Source organism: Ictidomys tridecemlineatus, chromosome 3 (genome assembly GCF_052094955.1).
Source record: "Ictidomys tridecemlineatus isolate mIctTri1 chromosome 3, mIctTri1.hap1, whole genome shotgun sequence".
NCBI classification, from domain to species: domain Eukaryota; kingdom Metazoa; phylum Chordata; class Mammalia; order Rodentia; family Sciuridae; genus Ictidomys; species Ictidomys tridecemlineatus.
Genome location: NC_135479.1, coordinates 178,009,002 through 178,027,045, shown reverse-complemented (window position 1 = coordinate 178,027,045; position 18,044 = coordinate 178,009,002). Strand labels below are relative to the sequence as shown.

The 18,044-nt window shown below is 34.4% G+C and overlaps 1 protein-coding gene across 2 annotated transcripts in view; it reads left to right on the top strand.

The window, feature by feature from the left end:
• Epha3 (EPH receptor A3) overlaps window positions 1-8,317 on the top strand; it is a 336,639-nt gene extending 328,322 nt beyond the window's left edge. For both annotated transcript variants that reach the window (XM_021732341.3, XM_005334163.3), the window contains exons 16-17: window positions 165-320; window positions 5,576-8,317. In XM_021732341.3, coding sequence (XP_021588016.1) covers window positions 165-320; window positions 5,576-5,681 — 262 coding nt within the window. In that variant the 3' untranslated portion in view covers window positions 5,682-8,317. The remainder of the gene's footprint in view (window positions 1-164; window positions 321-5,575) is intronic.
• The last annotated feature ends 9,727 nt before the right edge of the window (window positions 8,318-18,044 follow it).

Here is an 18,044-nt window from a genome sequence, read left to right as displayed (position 1 = left end):
GCCAGCTTGAACAGATGAAGCCTTCATGGCAGATCAATTCCACAAATAAACAGGAACACCACGTGAGATCTGGAAGTTCCTGCTGATGATGGTGTTAAATTTTGACACATGGCAACTCTGCTGAGTCCTGATCTCTCTCCCTTTGGTATTTTCTTTTCTCACAGGCCATCAAACCTTCTTCTGGACCAAAGCAATGTGGACATCACTACCTTCCGCACGACAGGTGACTGGCTTAATGGAGTCCGGACAGCACACTGCAAGGAAATCTTCACAGGCGTGGAGTACAGTTCTTGTGACACCATAGCCAAGATTTCCACAGAGTAAGAAATATTTATTAAGAAGGATGAATGATTATGAACTTTCTGCTGAACACACCTGTTTTGGATTAGTGTGTTATAAACATAGCTTATACCTCTGAAGTACAAGCCCAGTGTCTCCTGTATGTACTGGGCTGGTCCCTGGACCTTCTTGTGACCTTTCTAGATTAATATGTGATGAGGATTCTTCCTTTCATGAGTGAGCCCCAGGACAGGTGACTGCTTGGTACTCTGATGTTTATATAAACCCATGAACCCAAGCTCTTATTTTAAAGTATAGACAACATAGCATGATGGTTTTTATATAATAATAATGTTGTTATTTTTACATAAATAAATCCATTTTAATGTGCTATATTTCTGAGACAGCGATCATTTGGTATCAGGAATCTTTTGATATAAGAAACTCCTGGATTTAAGCAAAGGGGATTTGTATAGAATTTAGTGAATCCAGTGAGTAATCATAAAAATTTGTCATCACTCACAAGATGTGGTAATTGGACACTTGAGAAAGTAAAGAGCTGAGAAAGTTCCATCCTTCATATCTACATGAATGAGGGCCAGTTTACTTCATTTCCTAACGTGACTGCATCATTTTTTTTTCTTTTTGTTGCTCAGTAACTTTTCCTATTTTCTATGCACAAAGCTAACAGTGGCTTTCTCTACTCTAAGTCATACTGTCATTCAACTGGCCAGGGAATAACTGTAAATTCTGAGTCCCCAGGAAAGAATCCAGGACTGGCTTACTTTCACTTGTAGATTGGAACCTTCAAAGTAATATATTTGTGGTTTTTTGTCAGTTTTATTCCAAATAAGAAATATGAGATGTCGTGGACCTGTTTCTAGTAGGCGCCCTTTCTTGAAGGCAAGATGGAGAAATGTCCCCCACAAAAGAGGTTCATACTTGGCAGATACACCAAAAGTTGTTCAGTATGTTGCTGCTTGCACAGTCTGTTGGGAAACTAGGTTCATCTTTCTACAGTCTTCCCGTCTTTGCTTTGGTCCATTAACAAAACCCATTAGACCTCTCAAGTTTCCTCAAATTTATCTTTTCCAAATAATACTTGAATATTTAAATGTTATTGAACATATACAGATTTCTATCATCACGTTGTCAACCATTTAAACAGTGACTGTGCTCAACAACAGATTAGATGTCAAAAATCAATATGTAATTTAAACATACAGGTACAAGTGCCCAAAAATTAGCGTATAATTTATGCTATGATATTTCCATCAGAAACATATAAAACCACAAAAATATCTACAGGAAGGGTTTATTACTATTGAAGAGGGGGAAATAAACTCAGAATATAAACTCATGTTAATCTATTTACCATGCTTCGGAGTTCCTGTTTAAAGTGGAAGGTAATGTTTGTTGAATATAATTCTGACCCAATCAACAATAGACTTTGAATTTCTGTATTTTGATCAGACACAGTCCCAAGATATATTCACCCGTTTGAACATTTTTATAAATTCTTATTATAGTAACATAAACAGTTAGGGTTATGATATACAAGACATCTGCTTTAGAGCACAGAAGCATAACAAAGAATAAGCACAAAGTTGAATATTTGCACACCATTGCCAGATTTTCAAAGGCAAAGTTATGCAAATGTTTATTATAAAAAAATACCAACACTCAGAGCTTTTAGATAATGAAACACTATATTGAAGTGGATGAGGCAGAACACTGTTAATAAGATTAACTGCTAGTTCATAATTTACATAGAGTCAGCATTATAAGCTGTGGCTGTGGTAAGAAAGCTATTTGCTCAAAAAAGATGCAATGGCAGCATTTGTTATACTTCTAAGTGAGTGACATACTTATGTCAACAGTACAGTGTTGGATGTTAAACTCTTTTTGGCTGTGTAGAATATTTCTCTTCATTGCTACTTGTGTTTGAACAATCTACAAATAAATGTTCAAGCTGAAAGCTGACTTTTCTGGAAAGACTAGGCTCTTGTGGGTTTCTTCTTCATACTGAGCAGATGTCTCAGATTTTTCTGTATTTAGAATAGTGTTAGATTCCCATGTATTTCCCTGAAACTCCTCAAAAGGAATTGTTTTCTTCCTTAAGTCACCACAATGCTGTGTTCCTCATGCTCCTATTTTATATTACAGAAGTGAGTATTTGTGAAAGTTCTTTATACACTGATAATTGAGGTAAATCTAATCAGGCAACATTTTCACCTTAAATCTTATAAATAAACAATTTAATGAGATATTCTTTCCTTTTGTAGCCTTGGACTTACAGTTGTAACTTGATTACTTCAATCTCTGTTTTCTTTGGGCCATACAGACTCAATTCTGAAATGCTTCTGAAACTTCCCAAAATGACTCCCTTGAACAAATAACTCTAGAGATTCTCCTAAAGAGTTTCCTAAGATGAATATTGCATTTCTTTTGCTTTTTTCCCATTTAGATGATGAAATCACAGAGAAAGGTCAATGGAGTTTTGCCCTCCAAGAAATATTTATATATTCTAATTAATTTAGGGATTTCATTAAAATGCAAATTACTCATCTACCTTTCAAATAAAGCTCAAAATGTATGCAGTTTTATTCAATAAACATATTTTAAGGTATTTTTTCATAGTGTTAAATGAATTTAGGAAGGTCAAAATGAGCAGGGAAGAGAGAAAAGGAAAGGGAGAGGGACAACAGCTGTGGAAAACTAAAAGAGAATCAAGTGTTGGAATGAAGACCAGATAAATTGCTCTCTGCCCTTACTCTGCACCCTATAATGCCATTTTCCAAGTGTGGTCCCCTGACCCTTTGTCTCTGAAGTTCCAGATAACAAATTAACCTCTGGTCTCAGTCTTTATCTGCTCCACAGTCTTCAACTTTTTCATCCTTCTTCTGAATAGGATCACACAAAAGAGGAGAGCCAACATGGCATGTTATTGAGACTTCTGGTTAGCTAGGTATTCAGGATGATTTTGGACACGGCAGAATGGAGGGTAGAAAATATATTATAGCAAGCAACAGAAACAGTAGAGGGTACAAGAAAATCAACAAAGGGATAACTAAAAGGAATAGTTTATTTAATTATATTTTTCAAGGTCTAATACAATCTTATTTTTTTAATGGTGCTGGGGATAAAATCTGGGACCTCAGGTATAACAGGCAAGCACTCTATCACTGAGCCACATCCCTTGATCAAGACCCAATACAATCTTTTGCACTAAACATTTAAAAAATATAGATCTGTTTGCTGATTGTGGGTTCCTGGACAGAGTCTTAGAGTCTTATGCAGACAATTTCCCGAGGAGCATGTTTGAGAGATGTATCTGTGAAGAAGTGGTGAAGTCAGTTTCAAATTAAACTGTAAACTCTCTGCATCAGATTTTTTTCCCCACTACTTGAAGATGAATATTGTAGTTTAGAAGGGAAGATTAGGACCAAGCATCATGACATGTATTATAAGTCACCATGCTCAAATTTTCCAGGGTTCAGATTATTAGCTTGGTATATTTCAATATTTTTCTGCTTTCCATATTGTCATTTATTCTTTAATAAAGAAAACCAATCAGAAAGAAAGGCTATCAGTTTGCTACATGGTAATAAAGCCTTTGGGATAAAATAAGAAAGAACAGAGTGTAGGAAGTGCAGACGCAAGTGCAGGGAGAATTTATAATATGTCTTAAGATGGGCAAGAAAGTCCTTATTAGAGGCTGAGATTTGAGTAAAGACCTCAAAGATATGTTTATATGAAAAACATATTGGGGCAGGAATAAGTAGTTCATAATATACACATTTAGCTAAGTCTTTTATTCCTTAAATGAAATTCCTTACGTTTTTGTAGACTTTTAGTACCCAATTTCTGAATTAAAACTTTAAAATTTAATAGAGATGTGCTTGTTATTTTTTTTATTTCAAAATGATTGTATAAAGAGATTTTTCCAGATATCTATAGCTGTACACACTAAAAGGCTAAAAGAACAGCAATTTTATCATGCATCCCGGCATCGTGAGTGTGAATTTGGACAGAGGTTAGGTGCTCTCGCTTTGGTGTTGATGTCAGCATTTAGCAGATGAATGAATTGATCTTGTCTGGGGAGATGGAGGCTGAATTCAGATGTCTGCCTTTGTTTACAAGAGTATACAGCAGGCCTCTGTAATGACTGTAGGTCAAGTGTTTGTACATGGCCTCTCTTGTGCCCTGGTCTCAGGATAGTCAGACTTACATAGCAGCTCTGTGGTCATGAGAATTTTTGCAGAGATAAAAAGTGGAGGAGGGGCTGGGGATGTGGCTCAAGTGGTAACTCGCTTGCCTGGCATGCTCGGGGCCCTGGGTTCGATCCTCAGCACCACATAAAAATAAAGATGTCCACCGAAAACTGAAAAATAAATACTAAAAAATTCTCTCTCTCTCTCTCTCTCTCTCTCTCTCTCTCTCTCTCTCTCTCTCTCTCTCTCTCTTTCTCTCTCTCTCTCTCTCTTAAAAAAAAAGTGGAGGACTACTTCAATTTCTTAAGACCAAAGTACAAATACCGATACAATTTCACTTCTGACTTCTAACCTGTGATACATAAAGCAGTCCCAGAGGTGACCCTCATTTAGGCAAGGTGGATAAAACCCCAGAAAGCATGTGTGACCTTCTGTATTAGTTGGGCTTATACATTAAAAAAAAATAGTTGGGCTGCAATTACAAATTATCATGCTGGCTTGAACAACAGAAACTCATTCTCTAATAATTCTGGAGGCAGAAATCTGAAATCAAAATATCAGCAAGAATACATGCGCTCCAAAGTCTCTAGGGGAGAATCCTTCCTTGGTTTTCCAGCTTCACCTGAATTCTGATGGTCTTGCTTTGTTGAAATATAACTCCAATCTCTGTCTCCAATTTTATATAACTTTCCTTTCTCTGTCATTGTGTCCTTTTTTAAAAATCTCTTATAGGAAAACTCTCCCTGCATTAAGTATTCATGTTAGTCCTGTAAGATATCATTTTGATCCTTGTTTTAATTACATCTACAAAGAGCCTACTTCCAATTAAGGTCACAGTGTCAAGTTCCGAGTTGACAGAAATTTTATGAAAACACCATTTAACTCACCACACTGTCTATATTCTACCACAAGATGCAGATAAAATAGTCAAGACATAACACAGGATGAGATAAAATCAGAAATTTAGGTTCAAAGTACTAGGATATATAATTGTGTGAGTTATGCTAATTAAAAATCTCCTGTTTATATATACTATCCAAGAAATCATGATTCTCATCAGATTTTTTTTTTTTTTTTTACAGAGACATGAAAAAGGTTGGTGTTACTGTGGTGGGGCCACAGAAGAAGATCATCAGTAGCATTAAAGCTCTAGAAACTCAATCCAAGAATGGCCCAGTTCCAGTGTGAAGAACTTCTTCTGAAGAAGCCCATGGAAGATGTGACATCACTCTATAGACATATGAGAATGCTGGAGATGCCAGTGGAAGTTCTTTGTCCAATAAGACACTCTTATACGAGTACAAATGCCTTAAAATGGAATTGAAAAACTCTTTATTTTCCCCTATCATTTAGTGAATGGGTGGGTGGGTATATTTTGATTTGATAATTGCTTTTCTGAATATTAGTTGATAGATTACATTTAAATTCTTCAGTGCAAATTGGTGAAGAACTAGCATAGAGCCATTGATCATAAACTGACTATCACAAAAGCAAAACAAGTAAAATAACAAAATGGACATGATGGCTTCATTTATGAATAGCCACAAAAGAAAAGACTTGTGATATTTTTTTACACAGAAGAAATCTGTAACAGGTATTTTGTTTCTTTAAAAACAAGCAAAATAGAGGAGTTTATACCTCAAACTATCTGGCCATATTTACTACCTTATCATCGTATTATTCTCTTTTATCTGTTGAAAGCATATAGAGAAGAATTTTGTAGTTGTTTTAAGTACTATACATTTTAATTGTTAGTATCTTTAAGTGTATCATGTAAAAATGTGTCTTAATTTTTGAAAAAAAGTATGTATTTATTTTCTTTTGAATTGTCTTTATTGTTTTATATTTATGCCTTGATGATTTAATTTGGATTTGTTACAGCCAAGTGCCAAATGCTCTCTCAAACTGTCAGCAGTAGAAAACTTGCTTAACAAGACACAGAGAATGAAGGGTTTCTTTTCAGATATTCTGAGCCATCCACTCATATCTATTAAAAAAAAAATGTAACACTTGTCCTGTTCATTCAGTAACCAAATTTCTCACTGTCTGAATTATCCCATTCATTTTTGTCTCTCCATTTATTATAAACCATATGCTCCTAATTTAGTACATACTGGCTTGCATGTAATAGAATTTTAACCAGACATTCCTTTCCTGCTCTGATGCTCAGAAGCCATCAGCTCCTTCCATTCATGAAGGAGCCATGTTAGAGCTCAGAGAATAGCTACACTGGAAAGACCGGAAATGCTATTTAGATTGTTGCTTTAATTGACAACACAGCCAAATGGCCAATGCATGAATGAAAAAATCACTTACTGACTTTGAAAAGTCACTTAGTATCTTTGCTTAAATTTGATGGAATTGATGATAATTAAACTGCACATCTGTATCACTGAGTTTTAAACCAATTAATTAAACATTGTTATCATCAATATCATATAATTATCTTTAACCGTCTTCCATTCAGTACACCTATTGTAATTTTGGTGTATAAAAATAGAAGCCTTGAACTTCTTTGCATTTATTGAACATACCACTTTTGAAATAGCTAGCCATCTAGCACATGCTTCAAAAATATATAGGCGTTGAAGAAATGTCTCATTTTAGGGATTTAGCTGTTACATGGAGGCCACCAATGAGCATGTTCATTAAGATTCAAAAGGATGTACCTGGTGAAAATCTAGCTACCAATATATTCTTATGCAACATTTTAGATCTACCTATACTCTTTCTAATGCTGATATGATAATGTCATGGATATAAGGAATGCGTAGGTCATGAGAATAGAATGGATGAAACAATGCTACAACATTTATGATTGTATGCAAAATGGGACACTAAAGGAATAGAAATTCCAATAACAGATCAAAATTCACAAGTAATAATCTATTGTAGATATAGTGTAATAAGGCTTAGATTGTGTTTTTTAAAATGTCAGACTGTTTTCCAAATTTTGACAACATTCTTTTATAGTCAAATCATGCTATTAGAATTTTATATTGGATACGTAAGAGCATGAACTTTTTAAAAAGGCATATGCAATTATAAAATTAATCAAACATTTCAGTTAAGCCTGCTAGAAGCAGAAGGAAAAAATTCTTCTAATTAAGTATTTTGTTTTGGAATATTAGACTGAGATTCAAATCTGGCTTCAATCTCATTTTTTCCCAGAGTAGCATTTAATTTTTTAGACACTATTCTGGGTATACTCAACAAAATCTGTGCATTTCATAAAGTAGTAGAAATTGAGGATTGTTGTATCTATTGCACTTATTTTGGCTGTGTTTTTTTTATTTGAAAGTAGAGGTTGTATATACAACCTTTTCATTTTTTTTAATATTCTTCATGATTACTTTTCATTTTTTTCAGTATTTTTCTACCTGACTTCTTATAAATTTACTTTACATAATTCTTACCTGTACATATGTAAACATAGCAGTGTATGATTCTTAACTGTGGAGTAGAGGTACTAAGAATACTCATGGCCATCTCTTTGTACAGGAATTGCATTGACTTTCAATAAACATGAAGCCACAAGTCCTTCACAATGTCATGTACCATATTATCTGTTTTGTATCTTAAATTTGATTTATACATATTATTTATTTCTGGTAAAACACACAGTTTATGCTGTACTAGGTATCTATTAAGCCATGTACAAATGTGATACGGTTAGCAATATGTGTTTACTTTAACCTTGTCTTTTCAAAACATTGCTCATTTAGTTTGTGCTGTGCAATGTAGATGGCCTCTTACTAATGTAAAATGATTTGTAGTGGAAACATTTATATTTTTATAATAAACATAATGAAAATATTTTTACAGATTGGAATACAGAATTGGTCTTTGAAGCTTTTTTAAAAATTACAAAAGTATGGCCTTTTTAAACAGTAATATAATGAAATTTATACGTTACAAAGAATGTGCTTCTCTTTTTTTCCCCTTCCATTAGTAAGGAAGGATTTATATGATGTAATCCACTTTTTGTGCCAATCTCATTATCAGTAAGCTAGTAAAAAAATCAGTAAATATGATCTTTATAATTAATAAATACAGCTATATCGGGCAGTGCTCTTTTGACTACTTACTAAAAAAATTATCTTAAGGAAACAAGAAAATGCTTAGTTCATGTCATCATCTCCCAAATTGTACAGGTGCAGTTGTAACCAGAAATTAAAAAACAATTATTAGGATTATTCTCTCACTCTGCATCTTCTTCTTTTAACTGTGTTCTTCTCCAAACTGGGTTAATTTGCAAGCTATATCTTACATGATATAGTTAATATAATTGCACTCTAGTTAATATAATTCTACATTTCAGTTCCTGTGAAGTAATTTCTGTTACTTAATTATTCTAACAGAATACTGAGGTCTTCCTTGGGTCACAACCCCAACCTGGATCAGGTCAGGTAGGGAAATAATTTACTCAGAGTGGTAGGTACTCAGTACTGTGCTTGTCCTTGCAGATAGTGGATGGGCTTATATGGATGTGAGACTCTACAGGGTTTAAAGGTTTCAAAGTTGTTCTCATCCAAAAAAAAGAATATTGTCTATGAAAAGAATTAATGAATTCTCCATGGGACAAGTACTATGAAAATTTAAAAATGAGCAAACCATTACAAAAATTACAAACCACATGCTTTAACACTGAATATTTTGTATAAAATTAGACCCTTGTCATTTGTATTTCAGTTAGGAAAATGATTACCTGAAAATCATAAAAGTCATCTGACTATATAGGCAAATTAAGTTGAGTTATCAGGATTTCCACAGGGAGAGAAGTACTTAGGGAAAGGCCACAAGACAGGTCAGATCTGAGTTTGTCTTGAAGGATAAGTAACATTCTATCATGTTAAGTTGAGCAGAGAGTAATTTAGATTAGCTAAGTAAAGGGAGACTAGTGAAAAAGAATGTCTTCATTCATTTGCTAGGTAGGTAGTAAATACTGTTATGAGCCACGTAGTTTCTATCACCAACTATAAGTTACTTGTTTAAGTCATTTGCAACAATTCTATGAATAAGAGTTGTCCACTGCAATGGGCTGCAAAGGTCTCAGTGCACTCTTTCAAATCCCAAAGAAAGCACTTAGAAGACGCAGTGAAGATTTTTGGACATTTCATTATTCACATGCTTCTCGGTGGCAGTCAGTAGGCCAGGACAAAATAGAGAGCTGCTCCATGCCTATTAGAAGGGGAAAATAAATACAGGATTGATTGCATGCCAAGCACACATATGGGTTTCTTCAAATATTTTATGAATACATGACTTTCCTTACAACCAAAGATCTTCTATTTTGATCCCCACCTAAATATTGGAGAAAAGGAAGGTGGAACATTTTCCTCCTTACCCTCCCTAACTCATTCTTGCGAGTTCTTCTTAGTTTACCTTCTGATCACTAACTCCTGTTTCTCCTAACGCCCACTTTTAATGGAGTTCGGACCCTAGACTAACAATGTCCAGATCATCTTCACTCTAGAACATAGAATACCCTAGAGTATAGGTTAACAGATACTTCAAACTAGAATTCTTCTGGTTCTGAATTATTTCTTTTATACCATTGTTACTAATCTGCAATATGCTCTAAGGACAGTGGCAGTGGCAATTTCCAAAAGGACTAGGGAAAGACTATAGGTTAAGTAAACTGTATGATTTTAGAAAACTATCCTGGTATTCTAGGTATGTTACTACACACACCAGAATGATTATAATAGGAATTTGAAAAATGGAAAGCATATAAAGATGCACAAAGAAAGGAGAATTAATAAAATTTAGCAACTTTATGTGAGAAATTTTGAAAAGTAGGAATCAACATATTTTATTTAGGAACAAAATTTAATCCTGAATTTGGAATAATGACATCATTAGCAGAAGAAAGGAATAAGGAGAAATTAACTTAGGATCATGAGTTTGTTACATTTATAGCACTAGCCCAATACAATAAGTTAATAGTTTTGGAAGGTGGGAATCTGAGGCTTTTGAAAAAAGACCACAATGCTAAAAATTTATGTAAAGATATCACTGGTAGAATATGAAGATCTGTATATCATTATTTGTGGCAGATACATATTCAGCTTGGACCACAGTTTTTAAGTTAACTGTAGCTCCTGTAATAAGTGCCAAAATATCATCCGCTTAGAGTAAAAAATTTGACACAAATTTTGACAAAGTATATGTTTGCTAGATGGATTTCTTTGTAATGATGTGGTGCCCACACTCTCTTCATAGTCTGTAAAACCTTGGAATCATTTGCCTCCAGCCAGTAAAGAGGAGGGGATGATAGCATGGGGTGGATTTTATGAACTCTACTTATAAGTGAATTTCTTCTTATATTCTATTGCCTAGAACCTAAATCATACTGCTATATTCAACTGAAAAAAATCATAAAGTAGTCTAATGTATTTTAATATAAAACAAAAGAGTGTTGAGTATTCACATAGAGACTCTGCTAAAACTGCCTTTTACTTTCATGTTGCTGTAGTTTGTATATGAGGTACCCCCAAAGGAACACACATATCCATACACCATAATTCCTACATTAATGCAAAATGTTCAGAGTTAAAAAAAAAAAAGAAATGGACTGTGATAGTTGTAAGCTAATGAGTCCATTCTATTTTGAGAGAACTAAGTGATAACTGCAGGTAGGTGTGGCATGGCTAGAGGAGGTTGGTCCCTGGAAGTATGTCTTGGAAGTGTTCATCTTCCCTGTATTTCCATCCCCTAGATCTCTAAGCTTCCCAGCCACCATGTCCTGAGAAGCTACTTTGCTTGGGTCCAACACAGTGGAGTCAGCCTACCATGGGCTAAATTTATAAAACCATGAACCAAAATAAATTTTCCCTCGGCTAAGTTATGCTTGTCAAATGTGTTGGTCACAGGGTTGGAAATGTGTCTAATCCATGGGTGTACTATCTGAGACCCAGGTAGTTCTAAAAGGCTTATGAGTATTATCTCATGCTAATTCCACTCATTTCTGATTCTCTATAGGCAGTCATTTTAACTCTTTTCTTTCATTACATGAATCTAATATGGCATCTGTGTCAGCTATGGAAAAGCGCCGCTTAGATCTTTCAAGACAGTTTATTGCAAAGAGAATTATTAGCTGGTAGCTCTAATTGCTATACTTTCAAAATCCCCAGCATAGTTTTTACCAGGCCATACTCTGTTTGGTTGATTCCAGTCAATGACTCAGCACAGTGGGAGCAGAGGAAGGGAAACATTTCTTCACAAATGCTTGATTCCTTTAACAAGCATTCTTCTGTCTCATGCTCTAATCAACCTGCTAAGACTTTATCAGAGGGGCATGCAGTCTGAACTCCTTATCCTTTGCTCTTTTCTTTCATAGGTACGTTAGCTCATTTATGTTACTGTACCAAAATTTAAGGGCCTTGGTTACTATAAACAATAAACACTTATTTCTCACAGTTCTGGACACAGGGAAGTCCAAGATCAAACCATCAGGATTTTGTGTCTCGTGAAAGCTTTCACCTGGCAGAAGGGGTGACTGCTGTATGTTCACATGAAAGAAGAAAGAAGGGAAAAAGAAGAGGAAGAGAAAGGTTGGGAAGAGAAGGGAAGGGGATGGAAGGGGAAGGGAGGAGAAGGGAGGGGAAAGCGGGGAAGGAGATCTCACTTTTTCTGTCCAGCCCTTTCACAAGGCTGGAGCCCTCAGAACTTAATCACTTCCCAAAAGGCCTTACTTTCTTAAAAAGACCACAGATGGGATTAAGTTTTAACATGTATATTTGGGACAAACTGAGACCATGATAGTATGAGTCAGAAAATTCCCCATGCTTTCTCTTCCTTTTCTAATGCTTCACATGCATTTCTCTTTTTTAAAAAAAATTTTTGTAGGTCTTATTCTTTATGTGTCTGCTTCTTTATGATCCTAGACTGAGACAACTCTGAAGTTTTAAACTAAAAGGCATCTTCATTTTTTCTCTGCCATCTCTTCCAAGCCTAACAGATCATTTGAACCTGGATCCTGCCTCAGGAAGGCTTCCTTCCATCCCTTTCCTTTGTCACCTACTACCATCTCTGGGGTCACTCATTGACTTGTCTGGATTACTGAAGGACTCCCTTAAACTATATCCCTGATTCCAGTCCTAATATCTCGAACACATTCTTCAACACTAATAGATTCTAGCAAGTTTAATTTTGCAGTTCCCCCTCAGGAGGCTCACAAACTCAAATGCCTCAGGGGCCTGGCAGTTTATATAAACATATGAAGCAAGTCAAGAGTATGTTGGCCCATAAAAACACCTTTCCTTCCTCCAAAAACAACTCAGTAGAAAGCAATACAAATCCAGTGTGAAATCCTGGTTTTTCGAGAGAATTCCTAATCTGAATTTTTGTAAGCATTTTTCATATATTTTAAATGTGATAACATCTAATAATGAAGAAAACATTCATGAGCTGAAGTTCACCTATAACTATAAATCTTTTTTTTTTAATTTCTAGAATACAGAATACCCTTTGGTATGGGCTCATGAGACCTGTCTTGAATAAAATCTTGCTTATCTCCTTGTTCTTCCATTTGTACAGAACTTGCTCACTTTCTACACAATTGTACTAAATCCCACGTGCTTCCCTGAATATGCCACAGTTTTTTCATCATATCACAGCCTTTGACTTTTCTGTTTCTCTATGTGAAATCCTTAGCAAGATCTATTTATTCTTCAGCTCTAATCTCCCCAGCATTGGGTCAGATGACTTTCTCTTGTATGACAATATAACCTTGTGCTTACTACCTTATACTAAAAGTACCTGTACTCTAAGTCTCATGGCCACTCCTACCAAGGGTACTTTAAACAGAAACTGTGCCTTGGAAATCACTGTGATCCTATTGCTCACTGCCATGTGCCTAATAAGTTTGAATTGAATTGATATTACAACAATATTTGATAATATAATAAAGGATGATTTCCCTGATTTTTTTCCCTATAGAGAAAAGTGTGAATTTCCTTTAGGTCAATAAAAGTAGTTAATGTTCCAGTAATATATCTTGGATCATTGAATACACTGATCTCTACTAGAACTGGTTCATTTTCATAGAATTTTGTGGACTCATTTCATTGGTCTCAATGCTCCTGTTTTTCTTAGCACAGTTAAGTCGTTTAAGTAGACCCTTGAACCAGAGCTTAGCAATAAAAATTTAACAAGGTAAATGCCAAAGCTTTTCTGATCCTTTCTATTCTATTACTATGTACAAATAACATCAACATGTCTACTAAAACATATCCTTCTTATGGGGCATCTGGGATGAACGTTCTATGGACCCAGAGCATCTAGATACAATTTGAAAAAATAAGTGGTATACCATGAAATAAAGATTTAAGAGGTTTATAGAAGTCCACACTCTAAAATTTTCTAGGAAACATCAGTTTCAAGTTGATGCAGAAGTGTCACAACTGAATCAGATTTTCCTGTTAAGGAGGCCATTAGCACTCTTCTTTGAAGGAAGATAATTTTCTACACTAACTAGAAATAGTTAAAAGTGGTACTAGAAATAACATCAATAAAGAAAAATAAAATGTACTGCTTGATAATATCTACTACATGTATTTATACACCCATATATAAATTTTGTATTTAGCTATTCCAAAAGATTACAACTAATATCAACTGAGCTTTAACCAGGTACAAAACCCTTCATATGTATCATTTAATTAAAATTTCCCAACAGCCCTATAAAATAAGTATATTGTTTCTTACACACTAATTGATGCTTAGAGTAATAAATATTCACACAGGTTTAGCTAGCAAGTAGACCTGAAGTCAAGTCAAATCCGAAACACTTGTTCTGAATTACTACAGTCTATTAGTTGTCAGTATAATATTATAGATGAGGATAAAATCTGAAGGACAATTATGAAATGCTTTCTGGAATTAAGTTCCTGAAAGCTCTCCAGTTTGCAAATTTTCAACATGCCTAATGTTACTCTAGTAATTCTGCTTGTAAAGCACTTTTCTGTGGAATCCTTTGATTGTTACTGCCATGATAGAGAAAGGAACAGGCAGTTACCCTTGATTTCATTTTTGTGAACTCCATTTCAATACCATGAGATTTGTCTGACATATGGTGAACCCTTCAAGCAAACATGTTCCCTTGAACATTCAACAAATAATCTAATTTGGAAAGACCAAATACCACAGGAAAAAAGTAGGACTCATGAGTTATTTTCTGACAGATTTCGACACCAATGATTTATGGAAGTGTGTTAAGTTCGGGATTCTTATCTAAAGCCAAGGAAAAAACCCGTACATTTTTGAAGCCTATCACCCTCAATGATGGAAGACAAAACCTTGGAATGTTTGCTAAAATCAGGGATGAGAGAACACAGAATGTCATGTACTATCAAGAACTTATTGACTTTCATATGGTTCTCATTTATTCTCATACATGGCAAATCAAAAACCTTGGAAGGAAGCCAATACAAATTGTTATAGATAAACTATCTGAGTTTAACTGCCTTAGGTATGCTTCATATAATAAATATATATTTCATCACAGCAACTCAGCAACACAAAAACTGAAAAACTAGTCAAAATTCATTAGGATATGCCACTTCAGAGAATACTTCAGTTTTCCAATATTGTTATTTATGTTTGGCTAGTGATCCCTTAATACTCAAATTACTTCATGGTTCTAACTATAGAGATTATACTTATGTACACATGTATATACACTCTGAATGTTAAAGTATTGAGATCAAATTATATGTTAGGATAATAAAATTAAGTTTTAATACATGAAAGGTTAGTATGTGCATACAGAATCAAATAGGTTAAGTTCTTGACATTTTTAAACCATAAAATATATTTGCAAATAATATTTTTTTCCTTTGTCTAATTAATGCTGTTTGAGGCATCATTTGAGCAAGGAAGGCTGTAGCTTGACATTACTATCATTTTTAGTCTTTTATTGCTAACTCATTTATCAAATAACTAATATCTACCTAGCACACAATAGGTTAGTAAGCACAAAGTAGTGTTTGTTGAATGAATATTAAATATATTATTGGACAAAATCGAGCAATATTACCTTTTCAATTAATATGGTATGGATTCTGCAAATAATTTACAATTGAGTTTAGCTTAGATTAAATTTTCCCTAAAATATTTAGAGAGTTTTGTAAAGGCAAATCTAATCTAACACATGGACTGTTTCATGACCCATAGAATAAATTCATAGTTGCTTCTTTATGAATGCTATACACATTTAAAGCAATATCTTCATGGATAACAGTAACAACAACAACAACAACAACAAAGCTTTGTATCTTTTCTTCCTATGAAAGAAGAAAAATACATATATGGTAAGTGAATTACTAATATTTAAATAATCAGAAAATACCAAACCAGAAATAAGACAAAAAATTCTGAGAAATGTTTTTCTTCTCAGACATCATGTGCACAAAAGAATCAAGAAATTTTAAAGAAAAATGTTTTTGTTTGATTTTTTTTATTGAATAGCCCATTAGCCATTGTTGTACAAATCACTTAGTGACTTAAAATGATTTTTAAAAGTCACTTATTGTTCTTTTTCTGTGGGTCAGGAATTTATACATGCATAGATTATCTCTACTAGTTGGCTGGACCTCAGATGGAAGACTCAATATCTAGAGTTGGTGCCCTCTAGAAGTTTATTCATTCACATACCTATTTAGTGGTGTTGGCTCTCATCTCCTGACCTAGTGAGTTATTAGCTGGAATGTTCATACATGGTTTTCTGGATGTCTATGGCTTCCTTGGTAAACAGTGGTTGGTTCCAAGTAAATAGGTCCTTGGAGGATAAAGAGAAATATCAATTGCTTAAGAATATAAGAGTTTAGGAGCTGGGGTTGTAGCTCAGTGGTAGACTGCTTGCCTAGCATGCTTGAGGCACTAATCTCGATCCTCCACACCACATAAATGTAAAATACAGATATTGTGTCCACTTAAAAAACTAAAAAAAAAAAATATAAGATTTTACCCTACTTACATATCATCAGTTTAGGTTGACATGCTGTCATGGAAGATGAAAGAACACATGATGTTTCTGGGTCAGCGACAAAGCATTCTTTGGTTCTCATAGCAAGAGTGATGGTATCCAAGTGCCATAACTTTTATGCATTGGATCCCCAAGACTCAACTTACATAGATATCAAAGAGAGTCAAGTCGTGCCTACATGCACTGTTGGTTTGTGTTGAAGGGAAGAAAATCCACATTTGAAGGACCTCAATCTTTTATAATGGGCAGAAAATAAATCTGTCTAACATTTGCTTCAGAGGGAAATGTTATCTCTATAATACTTCAGAATATACAAACCTACCATTTCCTCCAAAGAAAATATTATGTCTATAATCCAAAGTTATTCACTGTAAAAATATCTTTTAAGAGATAATCCAGGAAAAAAAAAGACAATTAGTGTTTCTGCTTCAAAGATACATAAGGAGCACAAAGACTCACATAGAAATTTTTCCTCCAAAATACTCTTTCAGCCTTTGGTGTAAATGTAATAAAGAAATTAAATATAAATTATTTTTCTCTGATATGCAGATTTTTGATATTTTTCTCTGATATCTGGCTCACAATGAGAGGGGGTTTCACTGGATTGGACAGGGAGGAATGGCAGGAAGAAAGGGTGGATTGGAATGGAAAAGACAGTAGAATGAACTTTCCTATGTTTATATATGAATATACTTCAGTGTAACTCCACATCATGTACAACCACAAAAAATGGGAATTTATACTCCATGTATATATGATATGTTAAAATACATTCTACTTTCATGTAAAACTAAAAAGAATAAATAAAAATATATGTGTAAATATGAATTCATTAAAATATATCCAGCCTTGTACAATTCCATTATTGAACACTTAAGATCTTTTAGGAAGGGGAGATCAACTCTTATACTATGTAAATTAAGAAAGCTTATATATGCAAATTGGTACTCTTGGGCATAAATAAAACTTACTCATCAAGTCAATATTATAATTCATATAAATATGGTATAATATGATAAAACTTGTATTACACCTATATATAATTTGGGTAGAATTGACACCTTTACAATGTTAACTTTTCCAGTCTGCATGATTATAAGCTTTTGACTTTATTTAGGTTTTCTTTGATGTTTTTCATCAACATTTTGTAAATTTTAGCATACATATTGTGTATTAGTTTTGTCTAATTACTCAATTTTCTTTAGTACAATGTTTTAATCGAATTTTTTGCTACAATGTCTAAAGGACTCTGCCAGAAGAACTGTAGAGGAGAAAAGGTTTATTCCGGTGTCACAATTTCAGAGGTCTCCATTCATAGATAGCAGATTCCATTCCATGGGGCTCAAGGTGAGTGCACATCATGGTGAAGTATGTGGCAGAGAGAAGCAGCTCACATGAGGGTAAGAAGCAGGGAGAGAGAGACACCACTGGCCAAATGCAAGTATATACCCCAGAGCCACGCCCCAATGAACCACTTCCTCCAGCCACACTCCACCTTCCTCCAGTTACCACCCAGCTAATCCCATCATGGATCAATTTGCTGATTAGGTTAAGGATATGAC